General features: G+C 44.3%; 1 protein-coding gene across 2 annotated transcripts in view; it reads right to left on the minus strand.

The window, feature by feature from the left end:
- The window catches only part of RAP1GAP2 (RAP1 GTPase activating protein 2), a 234,795-nt gene that overhangs the window by 176,673 nt on the left and 41,074 nt on the right, over nt 1-17,048 (minus strand). For both annotated transcript variants that reach the window (XM_048518749.1, XM_048518750.1), the window contains one exon: nt 12,827-12,862. In XM_048518749.1, coding sequence (XP_048374706.1) covers nt 12,827-12,849 — 23 coding nt within the window. In that variant the 5' untranslated portion in view covers nt 12,850-12,862. The remainder of the gene's footprint in view (nt 1-12,826; nt 12,863-17,048) is intronic.

Consider the following 17,048-nt stretch of genomic DNA (forward strand, 5'->3'; position numbering starts at 1 on the left):
AAATTTTATGGGATGCATCCAAAGCAGTAATAAGAGGATATTGTATAGATATTCAAAACAGGCAGAAAAAGATAATGAATAAGGAATGACAGGAACTGGTGGAGAAAATTAAAGTGATTAGAGACAAACTACAGACCCGGTTCGATATTAGGGACAAGAATGAATTGAAGGTATTGAAATATCAATTAGATGACCTAGACCAGTTATAAATGTGGAAAAAGGATATCTGGGTAAAAAATCAATTTCAAAGAACTAACCAGTACGCTGATGACACTCAGCTCATTCTGTTGATGGAGGGGGAGCTGTCGCCGCCCCTGAAGCTCTACAGCGTTGTTTGGAGGTGGTCACTGGTTGGTTGCAGCAGAGCAGGTTAAAACTTAACCCATCGAAGATGGAGATCCTTTGGCTTGGCCGTGGGGGGGAGGTTGGGGATTTCCAACCGCCGGTGTGGGAGGGGGTCTCATTGGCGCCGACCTCCTCCATTCGCAGCCTGGGGATGCACCTGGATTTGTCTCTTCAATGGAGACCCAGGTGGCCCATACAAGCCAGGTTGCATTTTTTCATCTTCATCAGGCCCGGCGGCTGGCTCCCTTCCTCTCCCACGCTGACCTAGCCACTGTGATCCAAGCAACAGTCACCTCCAGGTTAGACTATTGTAACTCGCTCTACTCGGGCCTACCCTTGCGTTTGATCCAGAGGTTAAAGCTGGTCCAACATGCGGCAGCTCGTTTGCTCACAGGGGGCGCCTTCTGTGATCATATTCAACCTGTGTTGTATTGCCTGCATTGGCTCCCAGTTGAATTCCAAATCATCTTCAAGGTTTGGGTGCTGACCTTTGAGGCCTTACGCGGCCTGGGACCCTCGTACCTTCAGGATTGCATTACCCCATATGTCCCTACTCGGCCTCTGCGCTTAGCACAGGCCAATTTGCTGGTGGTTCCCGCCCCCTCAATGCTGCAGCTAGCCTCCACTCGGGCCAGGGCCTTTATGGTGGAATACTTACCATCTACGGGACCCATCCTTCTTTTCCCCCCTCTCTAGGAGGGTTTTAATATGGGTTTTATTGTTGGACACCACCTTATTTATTGTATTAACCGCTGTGTTTTAATTTAATGGTTTTGCTGTATGTATTGTAAAGTTTTACTGTGCACCGCCCAGATCCCTTTGGGGGTACAGCGGTATGCAAAACCAAATAAACAAACAAAACACACACACACACACACACACACACACACACACACACACACACATACATACATACATACATACATACATACATACATACATACATGGCTACTATGAACTGCAGTTGCTCGCTGTGCCCCGCAAATGATACGACCACTGGCTCCGACTTGTGGGTGGAAAGGCCTCCCCCCAGTACAGTACCGTCCATCTGCTCGAACTGGAAGTGATGTTTTAATTTAACAAGTCCAAGTCCTAATGCCACCACCAAATCAGAGTGGATCAGGCACCTCGAGCAACCTGAGCCAATGAGGGCCTCAGCACGGGTCTAGGTCTGAAACCCTGAGAGGGAAAGCATGTCTATGGGCTCAATGGAAAAAGCACTCACCCACTCCATGGCACCTGCAGGGACGACCTGGCCACTGCTGCTCCCTAAGCCAGGTTGTCATTGTTTCCCACCGGTGCACCATAGTCATGGGTGTTCGACACCTCAGTGTCGCTCAAGCCCCCGGCGTGGGCAGCCAGGTTAAGGGCAGCTCCGGCTGCAGCAGGGCTTTGCATTTGGGAACCTTTCGTGGGGGTTCCTGAGTGATGTGGGCTTTTGGGTCCGGAAGCAGCTGCTGAAGTGCAATGGCCAGGGAAAGACGCGATGAGGTGGCCGCCTTCCCCACAGTGCAGACACAGGCCCAAGCCTTTCTCCCAGAGGGGACACAAAGCAGCTGCCATTGTCCTCCTCGTGTCTGCTGTCGCCTGGGCGGAGGTTCGTTAGGCTGAGAGAGTCTGACTCGCCCAAAGCCATTATTTATGGGCAAATTAAGTGCAATGGAAACATGAACTGTATACTATATTGTAGCTGTTCTGCGCAATCTGTGGATTTTGATAAGCAAAAAAATAAAGGCGAAGGAGGGGGGAAGATGCTTTTGTTCATGGTGTTGAGTTCTTTTCAAATTAGTCTGCTTGTTAAATGCTGAGTAGGGAAGCTTGAAGATTCAAAAAGGTGCTGGAACCTCCAAGTGAGAGGCAAGAAAAGGGTTTCCCACCAAGAGAAAAGCAAAGTCCAGCCAGAGTCTCTGTTATCATTCTAAAACCAGGCAAGATGGGAAAAAATCCATCACAGGAAGAAAACAAACGCTTGGCAGTCATATGAATTTCACGCATTGTGTAAAATGTAAAAACTTTTTCTGTTTCCATTGCACCATCTAGTGGCAAAAATAGTTTCTTACTATGTCAGCATTTGAGAATAACTGGATTTGGGGCATCTCACTTTCACACCATTTGTACTTTGACATGTTGGTATTTTTCAGACCCAAACCTACCAACTCCCATCAACTCATAACAAGGATCACATTTTCACAAACAAGCTCAAAAGAGGGTTTGTTTTGTTCGCAACACTCAGGGTGGTGTAGTGCAATAATGCAGTTCAGAGTCTATGGACATAGGTCTGGAAGACCCAGGCTCAAAGTCCCAGTCTGCTATGGAAGACGGCTTGCTGACCTTGGGCTAGTCACATGCCAGCCACATGCTTTCAGCCTAACCATCCTCAAAGGGTTGTTGCGAAGACAAAATGGCAGAGAGGAAAATGTACGCTTGTTTGAGTCCCCAGTGGGGCTAAAGGCATCCTACCAGCAACTCTTTGAGCACGGGAACAGCTTCTGTGCCTGTGCAGCATGACAAATTCATCCCATGCTTGGAACACACGTGATTGTCAGGGAGGGGCTATCTAAGTGATTGAGATACATTTCTGGAACTGTGCAACTGCTAAAAATAACAAATTGCTGCCACTAGAAAGATATATGTAACTAGCTTGCCATATGTATCCACTGCCATCTGTGCATTCTTTATGGCTTCATCAAGTTCAACCCCCTGCCATGTAGGAACACACAATCAAAGCACTCCAAACATATGTTCATCCAGCCTCTGTTTAAAAACCCCCAAAGAAGAAGACTCCACCACTCTCCTAAGCAGTGAATTCCACTGTCAAACAGCCCTTACTGTCAGAAAGTTCTTCCTAATGTTTAGATGGAATTTCTTTTCCTGCACCTTGAACCCATTACTCTGTGTCCTGAGCCCCTTCTGCACATGCAGAATAATGCATAATCAATCCACTTTCACAATTGTTTGAAAGCGGATCTTGCTATTCTGACAGCTTCAAAGTGCATTGAAAGTGGATCAAAAATGCATTATTCTGCATTTGTAGAAGTGACCCCAGTCTCTGAGGCAGCAGAAAATAAGCTTGCTCCCTCTTTGATATGACATCCTTTCAAATATTTAAACATAGCTATCATGTCCCCCCTTAACCTTCGCTTCTCCAGACTAAACATCCCCAGCTCCCTAAGTCTTTCTTAGTAGGGCATGAATTTCAGACCTTTTGCCATTTTGGTCGCCCTCCTCTGGACACGTTCCAGCTTGTCAATATCCTTCTTGAATTGCAGTGCCCAGAACTGAACACAGTACTCTGGGTGAGGTCTGACCAATGCAGAGTAGAGTGGTACAATTACTTCCCTCGATCTAGACACTATACTCTTATTGATGCATCCCAGAATTGCTTTGGCTTTCTTGGCTGCCATATCACACTGTTGACTCATGTTCTGTAGTCTGCTAAGACTCCCAGATCCCTTTTGCATGTACTGTTGTCAAGCCAGGTGTCCCCCATCCTATATCTGTGCATTTCATTTTTTTCTGACTAAGTGTAGAATCTTACATTTATCTCTGTTGAAATTCATTTTGTTAGTTTTGGCCCAGCTCTCTAATCTGCCCAGATCATTTTGAATCCTGCTCCTGTCCTCCAGGGTATTAGTTCCCCCTCCTAATTTGGTCTCATTTACAAAATAACATGCAACTGCTGACCTCCTGGTGGTCCCCGATCCTGCTAGTAATGTTTGGAGAGGAGATGTCTGAGGGGGGATATGATTGAAGTCTATAAAATTAAGCATGGGGTAGAAAATGTTGACAGAGAGAAATTTCTCTCTCTTTCTCACAATACTAGAACCAGGGGGCATCCATTGAAAATGCTGGGGGGAAGAATTAGGACTAATAAAAGGAAACACTTCTTCATGCAACGTGTGATTGGTGTTTGGAATATGCTGCCACAGGAGGTGGTGATGGCCACTAGCCTGGATAGCTTTAAAAGGGGCTTGGACAGATTGATGGAGGAGAAGTCGATCTATGGCTACCAATCTTGATCCTCCTTGATCTCAGATTGCAAATGCCTTAGCAGACCAGGTGCTCGGGAGCAACAGCAGCAGAAGGCCATTGCTTTCACCTCCTGCATGTGAGCTTCCAAAGGCACCTAGTGGGCCACTGCGAGTAACACTGAATCATACAACCTAGCTTGGTATTGTTTGTCCTGGCTGAAGCCCCTCCCTGGGTCTCAGACCAGGCGGTGCTTTTTGCCACCCCAGATCCAGAGGTGGGATCCAACCAGTTCTCACCAATTCTCTAGCAGTGGTTACTGTGGTTTTCTGAGTGCCGAGAAGGGGTTACTAAAGCAACCTCCCTGCCCAATAGGGACTGGAGGTGTGTGTGTGCGGCGGCGCCGCCACTGTTTGAATCCCACCACCATCGGAACCTGTTATTAAAATTTTTGGATCCCACCAAGATCCCCGGGGGTCCTTTAACTGGCTGTGCCAGAGTTTGGACCTTCCACAAGTGGGATCGTCATTTGCACCCAAACAACAAACCTGCAGGATGATCACCATATCTCTAAGCAGAATACTTGACCAACTCCAGGTTCTTGGGGTAGACTGTAAGGCCAAGGAACAGATCTCCATCCAGCTCATGGAGATGTCGTCACTAGGCAGGGATGCCTCTGGTGGCTTTCCATAACACCAAAACTCCACCAAGTGCATCAGGCTGCTTCACAAGGAAAGCAAAATAGGGGGCCACTCAGCAAAGGCCATTCTTAAGGCTCTAGTGTTCCTTCCTCACCCCGACTTCATAATGGGACAGGAGCAATATAGACAGTGAAGGAAAACAAACTTATCTGAGCGCTTTTTTTAATCCTAAAGGTGGGAAGGCAGTTCTACGAGAACCAGTGAAGGTATCTCCTTTTGGAAGCACAGTACCCCTAACTAATGGGAACTATTTGCAAGTATGTCTTGCAACTTCTATTTTAATTTTTAAAAGAAAGAAAGCAGACAAGTTAAAGGTGCAAACTATATGGTTTTCCATCCATTTCTTCCGTAATGCCTGCAATCCGTAATATATACTCATTTTCTCTTAATTTCAAAACCCTTCACAGATACATTCACTGTTGCCATAGGAACAAATGAAAACCAAATTAAAGTGTTAAAAAAGGAGATGAAGGGGAGTTTGGAGGAAGAGATGAACATAAAACGTAGACAAAATAGAAATATAATTAAGATACATGTAGGCTCTATTAAATTAATAACTAAAACCTGCTAAAACATACAGCATACAGCATTCTGATATGCAAGATATATAATAAACGGCGTCCGATAACTAAAACCCTCCCAGGAGGGGGGGTGGCCCGGCGGGCGGCCTCCCCAAAAGTCTGGTGGAACAACTTGGTGTTACAGGCCCTGCGGAACTCACCAAGATCCCGCAGGGCCCGGACAGCTGGAGGAAGAGAGTTCCACCAGGCAGGGGCCAGGGCTGTAAAAGGGCTGTAAAAATAATAACAATCTCCTCTGCAAAACCAACACATTTTACAGGAGGAAAGGATAAAAGTTGAGCCCCTGCGCATATTGTTAGGATACGGTTGAGACCCTTGAGCATATTATGTTCTCTTGTCCGAGGTATGCATTACCTAGACTCTCCCTACTTGTCCCGGCTCTAGGGGATAAAATAAGTTGTTCTGAGCATATAAAGACTACAATTAGCCAAATTTTTGCTGCACACCTTGAACTAGGTTCCCTTGGCTTCTGCACACACTATTTTCACTGTTCTTTATTGGATTTACCTTTTCCTTTTGTCCCCATGCTATATATGCCTGCAGCGTTTGGGACTCTTTAGTTTGGAGAGGAGGCGGCTGAGGGGGGATATGATTGAAGTCTACAAAATTATGCATGGGGTAGAAAATGTTGACAGAGAGAAATTTTTCTCTCTTTCTCACAATACTAGAACCAGGGGGCATTCATTGAAAATGTTGGGGGGAAGAATTAGGACTAATAAAAGGAAACACTTCTTCACGCAACGTGTGATTGGTGTTTGGAATATGCTGCCACAGGAGGTGGTGATGGCCACTCACCTGGATAGCTTTAAAAGGGGCTTGGACAGATTTATGGAGGAGAAGTCGATTTATGGCTACCAATCTTGATCCTCCTTGATCTGAGATTGCAAATGCCTTAGCAGACCAGGTGATCGGGAGCAACAGCCGCAGAAGTCCATTGCGTTCACATCCTACATGTGAGCTCCCAAAGGCACCTGGTGGGCCACTGCGAGTAGCAGAGAGCTGGACTAGATGGACTTTGGTCTGATCCAGCTGGCTTGTTCTTATGTTCTTATGTTCTTATGCCTAATAAAGGTCTCTGAATCTGAATCATATAAAGACTATTCACCTGTTGAATAACGACGGTGGGATAATTGGAAAAACCGCTGAATTTTTATTAGAAGTGCTCAAGTCAAGGACATAATGGAAGCTTGACCACCACTTCTTCCCCAGCCTTACGTGATTTGTCCTGGGTTTCTATCCTGTTTTAAGACCGCTCTGTCTTGCATTTTGTTTTATTTTTTTACTGACATGCCTAATAAAGGTCAGTTGAGGTTGAAGTTGGAGCCAGAGATGTCGTTACTTCTGTCACATTTTAATAGTGCCCTCAGGCTAGAGTTTCAGCTTGTAGTCAGACACACCTTCCCTATTCTGCACACAAAGCCGGAGTAGAAATGGTAAAACTGCCCAAGTTCAATTCAGAGTAGGATCTAGAAGCTAAAGAGGAACACCCTTGGAAAACAGGTTATTTTTTCCCTGAGAGTTCTAAAGAAATCAACAATCTGCCCCCCGCCCCAGTCTCTCCCCAAATGTCAGATGCTCTGCAAATCTAGCATGACAATGTAGCAGTGGCTGTACTGAGATTGTTCTAATTTATAATGATTGATTCCCTTTTTTAAAAAAGTCATAACTATCCAATTCCTTCACTAAAATATTTTCGTATCGTTTTGTATTTTGATCGTATGTGGAAGATTTTAGTTGTGTTGGTCTGTATTCATCTGTTCCTAATATTGGGTTTTTGTTTTGGGGGATATTAATACTATATTTGCTTTTTGCCAGGTAGTGTCAGGACCAAACCTGTCAATGCCCAGATGTCTTGCTGTGTGGGAATTGCAAATGTTTCCTGTAAAGGCTTTCCTGTTTCCCTCTCCCCTCCCTGGCAATTCCCTGGCGCCAGTCCTCCTGCGGGAAGGTGCGAACGTTCCCAGGTTTCTTGAAGCTCTGTAGTGCAAATGTTATACACTTTGTGAAACACATTTGGTGGGAATCAAATGGGGGGATTGAAGGATATAATCTCTGGATCTAAGCGGGGGAGCTTAGATTCAGCTTTCTTTATTACTCTACGCGTTGTAGAAATAAACTGCTTTAGGACTTGCCTACGGTCTCTGTTATTTCCACGTTCGAGAGCCTGACAGGTAGAAGGTATAGAATTACCCTCCATTATTCTATTTATTATTTCTAATAGATGTTGGTTAAGTTCTGGCTCAAAGGTTTTGTAAGGCATTGCAGTAAAGCCATCCAGGCCCAGCACTTTATTACTTTTAAAACTCACCAACTGATACTTGTTGGTTAAGTGGATCAATTACTTCTGGTGATAAATGTGGGATATTACATTTTTCTAGGTAGGATTGTATATCTGTCTTGCTAAACTTTGGTTTGTTATATAGGTCTGTGTAAAATTTTTCAAAAGCCTGCATTATTTCATTGGTTCTATATAAGGTTTTATTTTTATATTGTAATTTAGTAATTATATTTTTCTCCTTTTCTTCCCTTAATCTGTTGGTTAACCATCTCCCGGGTTTATTGGCCGAGAAGAATTCTCTCTGTTTAGCAAAGGTAAGTTTTATTATAATTTATTTTGTTTTCTTTTTCCAGTTGTTCTTTTATTATCTTAATTTTTATAATAGTTTTTCCCATTTTTTTTAGTTAGATCAGCCTCTAACTTTCCCAATTCTTGTTCTAATGTATGTTGTTCTTCCATCCTCCTTTTCTTCTCCCTTATTTCTTGTGTAATTAGCTCCCCTCTAATCATTGCTTTCCCTGCGTCCCAGACGATATTAGAATCCTCAATAGAGTCTTTATTAATTTCCCAATCATTATGAATAGTTTGTCTAATTTTTTTTACCACTTTTGAACTTTTAAGCAGCCAGTCTTTGCATTTCCAGTTGGAATGGGTTTGTTTGGATTCCAATGTCCATATTATAGGGTTATGATTGGAAAGTTGCCTAGTCTGTATATCTATTTTACTAGTTTGGTTTCTTAAATTGCCCGATGCCCAGATCATATCTATTCTTGAATGACTTACTGGAATGACCTACTGGAATAATACGTAAATTCTTTACTATTAAGTTGATTCTCATGCCATATATCATGTAATCTTAGTAGATCATTCATATGAAATAAACAGTTTGGTAACCTCCCTGAATTTAATATTTTATTTTTGGTTCATACATTTTCCAGCTTTAATGTTCGTTGTTTTTTGTCTAGGATACATCTATGACCCCATTAAAGTCCCCAAGAAGTATCCAGTTTTCATATGGTAAGTCTAGTAAGGCTGTTGATAGTTTAAAATAAAAATCAGACTTGTTCTCATTTGGGGCATAGATACCTACGACTATAATTCGTAATTCATTAAATTTAATTTCAATAGCTAAAAATCTAGCACCATTGTCTTTTAATACTAATGTAGGTTCCTTTTTTCCATAGAGAGCTATGCTCCCTTTTTTGGTAGGTCCTTTCAGCACAGGCCCTGAGGGGGGGGTGCATCGGCATAAATGATGCTGATGCACACCCCCCCCCGGGACCATTCGCATGGACGGACCTGTAGGGGCGCAGGCGGAGCCTTTGCATAGGGTGCGCCGTCCCCAAATGCCTTACCTTCCTCTCCTGACACACACCCCTGGCCTGAGCGACGGCTCTCCTTATATTGCTTGTATTTCTTTGTAAGTGTTGAAGTATAAGTTATTGGTATAGATATTTCATAAGTTCATATGGTTTGGTTTTTGTTCCTGGCTTCTTCGCCACCTCAAACTGAATCCAGATGAAGAGCTGTGTCCGATCCTTTGCACTGCTCGGATCATGAAACTAGTCACCTTCACCTTTTGGATTTGTTCTGCCCCCCACCTGGGGTCGAAAAATCAATCCAAACTAGTTGGATTAATGTGATATTTGGATGGTTTTGTCAGCCATCAGGTTGAATGCCTCCCAATGGAATACTGACCAAACTGGAAGTCTGTCCACATTCTTTTTGAAGTGAAGCCACCAGAACTGTATACTGTACTCTAGGTGTAGCCTGACCAATACGGTATACAGTGGACGTTAGTATGCAGTATGCAGTTTGAATGTTATGCCTCTTTTGATACAACCCAAGAAACTAGCCTATTTTGTTGATGCATCATGTGGTCTACCTGGACCCCGTCCAGTATGCGTGTTCCTCGTTTTTGTTTCCCAGATGAAGAACTCTGTACTTATCCTTGTTGAACTCTATCTTGTTCACATCCATCTACTTTTCCAGTGTGTTCAGATATTGCCGGATTCTATCTCTTTGTCTTCCAGGGTTCACTACTCCTTTCAATTTGGTGTCATCTGCAAATTTAATTAGTCCCTTCACATAAACCCAGTTTTGCAGCATAGCGGTACCCAGCCTTAGTATGAACTGGAAATGCAGCAGGCATACTGGATACAAAACTTGACAGTGAAAAGTGGAGATCTAAAATACTGGCAAAAATATAAACAGAAAATAAAAAGAAAATAAAAAGAAATTGCTCATCCCTTCTCACCATTTCAAAAGGGCAGAGTTTTGAGCATTTCTGCCATTTGCCCATCTGCACCATTGACAGCATTTTCACAACACACCCAACAGTGGGCAGTGGATACCGGCGCACACTCAGTCATGGGGCAAGGCATTTTGATGCACAATGTGCCAAGAAAGTCACATGGTTGCCTAGGCAATGTGTTGTAGTGCAATGAATTAGCAGAGTAAATAATAGGGCAGAGATGTGAGTGTGTTGTTTTGAAGTACTTTACTAGATAACAAATGAATTTACACTAAATATAGGAACAGTAAGCTCTATCTATGCAAGTGCTCAGTCCAGGTATCTGTGCAGTCTATCTGTCCATTTGATTCTGCCTTTGGAGAGATCTTTCCAGAAGCTCATGTGATTCTAGACATGTGTCTTCAGCAGTTAACTCTTGCTTGACTGAATGAAGTAGGCACTTGTCAAATCCTAACACAATGAAAAACCTACCTCTGTACCCAACTCGCAGTATAAGAACACAGATGTATCTGTCATCCATCTTAGACACACAAGAAACACTCCACACACCCCCACCACCCAAAAAGAAGTGAGCAAAATGGATATCAGCTTGACATACTAGCTTTCTATGTGAAAGGCATTTCTCAAATGGATGAGCATTCAGTTATGTCAACTCTCATATTTACACGCCAGACACAGGTTTGCCACCTCAACCAGAACAGGGCCATCGCCGGAGGCCTTTCCTCCCTCCTGCACACACCAAAGGAAAGCATTTGCGATTTATACAGCCAGCGCCTGAGTCCCACTTCAAAGCAAAAGTGATTGCATTTCATGTTGTCATTCAGCATTTGAATCACCCTGCCTTTCTGAGGCAGAAGAAGTAAACAGGGATGCTGGGATTAAAAAGAGCACCACAAGACACATCAGCGAACAAGCACTCAGGTTGTTTATACCATCCAGGTGGGATTTGGTGTGGGTTGGGAAATAACTGGCAAGACGTGCCTATTGTGGGGGCAAGGAGCTCTTTGGGCCCTGGGGGAATAAGTGCTTTCATCCAGATCACAAAGGCCTCTTTCTAGCCACATGTGCCCAGAGGATGTTCAGGAGCATTTTGAAATAAACTCTGGCAGGCAGCATTTTCAAACATGGCCCCAGTCCACTCACTTAGGTTAGAACTGCAGGGCACCTTGATGGTGAAATCACCTTCCAGGTGAAATTGTGGGCTTTCTCTGTGGCAGTTCCTGGTTTATGGAAATGCTGGCTGGATGAGAGGAGGAAAAAATTCTCTCTCTCTCTCTCTCTCTCTCTCTCTCTCTCTCTCTCTCTCTCTCTCTCTCTTTCCCTTTTTTAATCTGAATCTGATCTTGCCATTTTGAAACCAATTTTTCATGGCCTTCAATATTGTCTTTTGGGGGCATTTATCATTACGGCTGCACTGCGGTGATGATGGTGTGGTGTCAGGAGGCCTGCTCATATTGGGGTTGCTTTTGCTGCTTTCTATATAATGGGGTGGTGGAATGGGCTAATTGCAATACTGTCTGTCTCCATCTTGAGAATGATTTCATTCCCCAGGGACTGCCCAAGGTCAGTGGCTGGGCATCTTCACTGTTATCTCCTTTGCCGTTGTTTTAGGCGTGCTTTCCCAGGACGGGAGGTGCAAGCCGTTTTAATTACTGGATCTCTGAGCGTGTAAATCAGTTCTGGCTTTGTCCAGGGAAGATCCACAAGCTGTTGATTAAACTGCTGTTTTACACAAGAGTTTGTCTCAGTCTTTGGGATTCTGACATGTGGCCAGATTGTCCCAAAAGACCAGGGAGAGTCGAGTTCAAATCCTCATTCAGGCATGTAAGCTAACTGAGAAAGCAGCCCTCCACAGGTCTTCTCAGAATCCTACTCAGGTCTTTTCAATGGGGTTTGCTCCCAGGAAACTGCTTAGGACTGTAGCGCTCACTGGCAGGCTGGGCAGCACCAGATGGGGCAGTCTTTTGAGGACCCTCGTTGTAAATCATTTGGGCCTTAAAAGGTGGCAATTGGCACATTGGACTGGGTCCAGAAACAGATGGGCAGCCAGGGCAGCGGAGGGTGGCACGATCCCTGCGTCAAGTCCCCAGCAAGAGCCTGAATGCCACAGTTGGGACCAGCTGAGGCTTCCAGCCAGCTTTTGAGGGAATCCCCAAACAGAATGTTTTACAGTCATCTCACCTCAGCACGATCAGACAAAGGTCCAAATCAGGCCCTGCTCACCAGCCATTTCAGGGAGGGAAACACGGGAGCTGCAGGACAGATCTCTCAACAGCACATCTAGCGAGCTACCAAAAACTGTGCACTCTCAACCCTCAGCACCCTTCTGCAGGTGCACAATGCAATTGTGTGTGCCACACCATCAGGTCACAAGGGGGTGTGATATGCAGGAAGTGCTGGGTGGTCATACACTAGACGATGTAAAACAGAGAATCCTCCGAGTCAACAATACCATGATGCTGAACCGTCAGCAGAGACATCTGTGACCCTCCCAACAGAAAGAAAGAAAGAAAGAAAGAAAGAAAGAAAGAAAAGAAAGAAAGAAAGAAAGAAAGAAAGAAAGAAAGAAAGAAAGAAAGAAAGAAAGAAAGAAAGAAAGAAAGAAAGAAAGAAAGAAAGAAAGAAAGAAAGAAAGAAAGAAAGAAAGAAAGAAAGAAAGAAAGAAAGAAAGAAAGAAAGAAAGAACATGGCAACTTACTTGATCTTCAGACTGGCAAGCATTGTTTTGTCAATCCTAGAAAAGAGAAGGGAAGAGAACATAAGCGCACAAATGTCAGGCACGCCACTGGCACTGCACCTGACTTTGGATGTGTGATCTGTCATCCATTTTAACAGGTGTTCTATACTGCAGGTGAGCCAAGGCCCTCCCTTTCCACCAGACAAATTTCACAGCATAGCAGACAACAGCCTGTGAACAGTTATGCAGCCTGATTTTCATGTTCTCCAGGCAGGAGCTCTTTTGCCCATTACAGAGGCTCATGAAGTTCCACACAGTTCATGATGCCCAGGCCAAAGAGTTCCTTCCTTGAGGTGCTGCAGTTTAGGCTAATGGGTGGAGCAGGTGTTGCCCTGAATGCTGCGGTCTGTCCCTTAATAGGGTCTGTCCCTTAATCCCCCATATTAAGGGACAGACCGCAGCATTCAGGGCAACACTTGCCCCACCCATTAGCCTACCTCAGCATCTCAAGGAAGGAACTCTTTGGCCTGGGCGTCATGAACTGTGTCAGACCACTAATGAGAGGAGTGATCAGGAACTTTCCCACCAGAGTTTACAGATGTGGCTTCCACAAGAAATCTGCGGAAATCGAGGATTCAATTTTACGATTTTATTAAGAAAAGTAAAAAATAAAAATACAATCACACAAATGGTCAGAGCACATAGAGAATTCACGCAGTCCTAAGATATAGATAGTGCTGAGGTAAAGGTCTGAAACAGTGAGGGATTTGGGGGAAATAAAGGTGAAAATCACCTGACCTAGAAGTGAATTAGTCCAATTGGCAAGTTCAGAATGAGGAAGAAGGCAACTCGTCGGGAACAGTATTATCCAGACAGAGACTTGTCCAGGGAAATGCTGAACACTATGAGCTGGGCTAGCAGACTAGATATAGGGGGAAAGGTTATGCTAAGTAGCCCTAATCTTCCCAGGACAAGGGTGGTTCTTGTCTTCTGGAGCAGAGTGCTTAAGCAGTGGATACTTAACTTAATGGTCAACACTTAGACTTGCTGTTCCGAGATGGCGAGTGCCAGAGATAATTAGATTTTTAGAGTGATGCTGATTTAATAACAGCTTGGGAACAATGCTAATGTAAATATAGGTGGTCTTTGGAGGGGTTAGTCAGGAAACTGGAAAATGAGATTGGTGCTTGGGAGAATAGCTGACAGGAACTCTTGATGAAATCATCTTAGCCTATCCATTGTTTCACGGAAGCAGGTAGGCTGTGACTGGAATGAGAAATATCTTCTCAGACTGGAGGTATTGTCTTTTCCGAATCATTTCAGGAAAAGGTGAGGCCAGCTGTTTTGCAATTTGATGCTGGAGGGAGGCTTGTCCAGGCAGGTTTTCTGCCCTTATGGCTGAGCCAATGGAGTGGGTGGCATCCATCTTGGCACCACATTCCTGGGCCATCCCATAAGGTTGGCAAGATAGGTGTATTAAAAGCAGGCCCACCCACCACCATGGGCCTGTCTGGTGAGAATAGTGGCTGAGAGTCTTTCGCCAGTCACATGGGACTGCAAAAGAGCTTCCAAGTCCTGCCCCCCCCCATGACGCCCACCTCATGGAAATCAGCCCTAATCACAGGGCGGGGTGAAAGTGTTGCCTGAACAGGCAAGCCAAGGTAATTCAGCAGCTTCCCTCGACAGGGGAGGAAGGAATATGAAAGGCCTAGGCGAAGAAGGGTGTAACCCTGCCCTTATGAAATATTGGATTTTCATATTATTTCTTACACTGTGTGCTATAAAATGCAGTTTCTATGTTTGTATGTGTAGGTAGCAGAGTGTCCATCTAAAAGCAGGCCAAAGGCAAAAGGTCTGTTTGCAAAATTAAATCAATGCATGAGTTACTCCAGGCAATAGAATCTGGAAGCCTCATTGACTATGGGCATATCTTGATTACCACACCCTGCTAAAGATGTTATGACTCAATCCAGACAACTCCCGGATGCTGGATGTTATATTTAATCTGCTTTTGAGAAACCATGTCCTCAACAATTGCTTCTCTCATGCTTTTCCTCAACCTCTAGATATGATCTCCCTAACGATCAATCCCTTCCTGATTCACTCAAGCCTCAGCCAAATTTGAATACTCTAGGCAGAGACTTTAGGAAGTATCTCTGCATAAACCATTCAAGGTTTCACTGATATAATCTGGAACCAACTGACCCCATTGTCCTGGGAAGTAGAGACAAGAGATAGAGCTGCTAACCCCACAAGGAAACCCCAAGCAGTTGCAAAGAAACGAAACCTAAGTTTGAATTTCCCACCTTACCTATGCAAAGGGGTATAAAAATACTGCACACCAGAGCCTCAGTGCTCAATACTGGCCTGAACCTCTCTTGGTAACGTTGGTTTGAGATGCGATATATTGTCCTTCACTTGGGTCCCTATGCTGGCATAGAGATCCTTGCCTTCTCCAAGATCTTCTCTGCAGAATTTAGGTAACGTGTAAGTCCCCTGCTCCCTCTCCCAACTCTATAATCCAAACCTATCTTTTCCTCCCTGTTTATATACTTAGGGACTGTGTGTATGTGCCTTAATGTCTCACTGTATGATTGCTTGCAACCAAAATTTATATGAACATATTTAAACTACAATTTGGTCTCTTTGTGCATTCTCTGTAGAACATTTCAACAGCAATTCTGGTATAGTTGTCTAAAAGATCCCACCTAGCCTGCCTCTCGCACTGCCAAGCTGACTTATTTCCCTATTGCTACTTTAAAAATATGCGCATAACTGTTAAGCTAGGTAACAAGGGTATCAGGAGGTGGATACTTCCTTTCTGATGCCAAACAACAGTGAAGACGCCCCCGAAACACCTGGAGGAGAACATGTGAGCAAGACCTGAAGGCACTGAATGGCCCTTTTCGCATACACAGTTTGTTCTGGATTAAATATTTGTGGTTGTCACGGTTTTTGCTTGTTGTTCGCACATACTAGCTCTGGAATGCGGTTCAACCCCCACTCTGTAGCCCATTTGAGGCGTCACCTCACATTTTTCCTGTTGCTCGATGCTTCTGCAACTTTTTAAGATAAAACAGTTTCTCTCCACATTTCTGCCCCATGTGCGAAACGTCATGCTACCAAGCAGGTTTTAAGAATCACCGCCCCCCCCCCCCGCAGTGATGCGATTTCTCCCTGCCAATCAGGAGGAGCAAGGAATTTGCCCGTTGCACATGCAGATTTTACTGTTCCATTTCCGTCTCACTCGCCTCCCACCTCTCCTTGCGCTTGGTCAGGCATTGCATTGTCTCGCTGCAGTGAGATCTCGAGAAAATGAGATCTCTGTGCAACAGTACCATGAGACTGTGAGATAATGCTTAATTGGTAGCTCATTGGCTGCATTACATCCGCGCCCGGGGAGATCAAATGGATGGGTCGAACAGCTCAGCCACCTACTCAGACAAAGCTCTTGGTAGGGGTGTGTCATGGCAGAACAACGAGACGAGGGATCTGATTGTAGTATGGGGGAGGAAGAAGTACAGAACTCCCTAAAGTCCAGCTACAGAAACTTAGATGTTTTTGAGAAGGTGGCAACGGAGATGCACCTCAGGGGGCACAGGAGAACTGCCCTTGGGCTTCCTGCGCATGTGCGACACCGGCTAGTCGCAAATCGAGATACCTCCGGCAGAAATAAATAAAATACCAGCAAAAGAATGAAAATATAGCCAGATCAAACAGAAATCTCTACAACCTAATTAATAGACAACTCCGTGCAGCAGTGCAAAGCCTCAGCGAAGTCGGTGAGTGAATTCTAACTCATTAAAAGCTATATAAACAAGCCGGACGGTGGTGACGCAGAAAGCTAGCTTGGCAAAACCAAAATGTTTATTGAATCCATTTGGAAACTAAAACAGGCATTTGAGACCTTTGAAAAGGCAACTATGGAGAGCTTGAAAGGGGTCTGGAAAGATATTGAAAAGATAATAAATAAAATTGTACAGACCCCTGAAGAAGCTGGAGAAGTTGCAGAAATGGCAGAGAAAGAAAGCTGGGTTCCTTTTGAAATCTCCCAAACAAAATTCAAACTGGCAAAAAGGCCAGTTAGAACAATAGAGAGCAAAGGAACGAAGCAAGTGAAAGAGAACACAAAGCCTGATATGACGAAAACATTTTTACAAAAGAAAGATAACCAACTTCTGATGAAAGTGATTCCGGAAAAATACATTGTCCTCGAAACAGATGCCGTAACTTAAGGATGAGA

This window comes from Sphaerodactylus townsendi, linkage group LG16 (genome assembly GCF_021028975.2).
Source record: "Sphaerodactylus townsendi isolate TG3544 linkage group LG16, MPM_Stown_v2.3, whole genome shotgun sequence".
In the NCBI taxonomy this organism is placed as follows: Eukaryota; Metazoa; Chordata; class Lepidosauria; order Squamata; family Sphaerodactylidae; genus Sphaerodactylus; species Sphaerodactylus townsendi.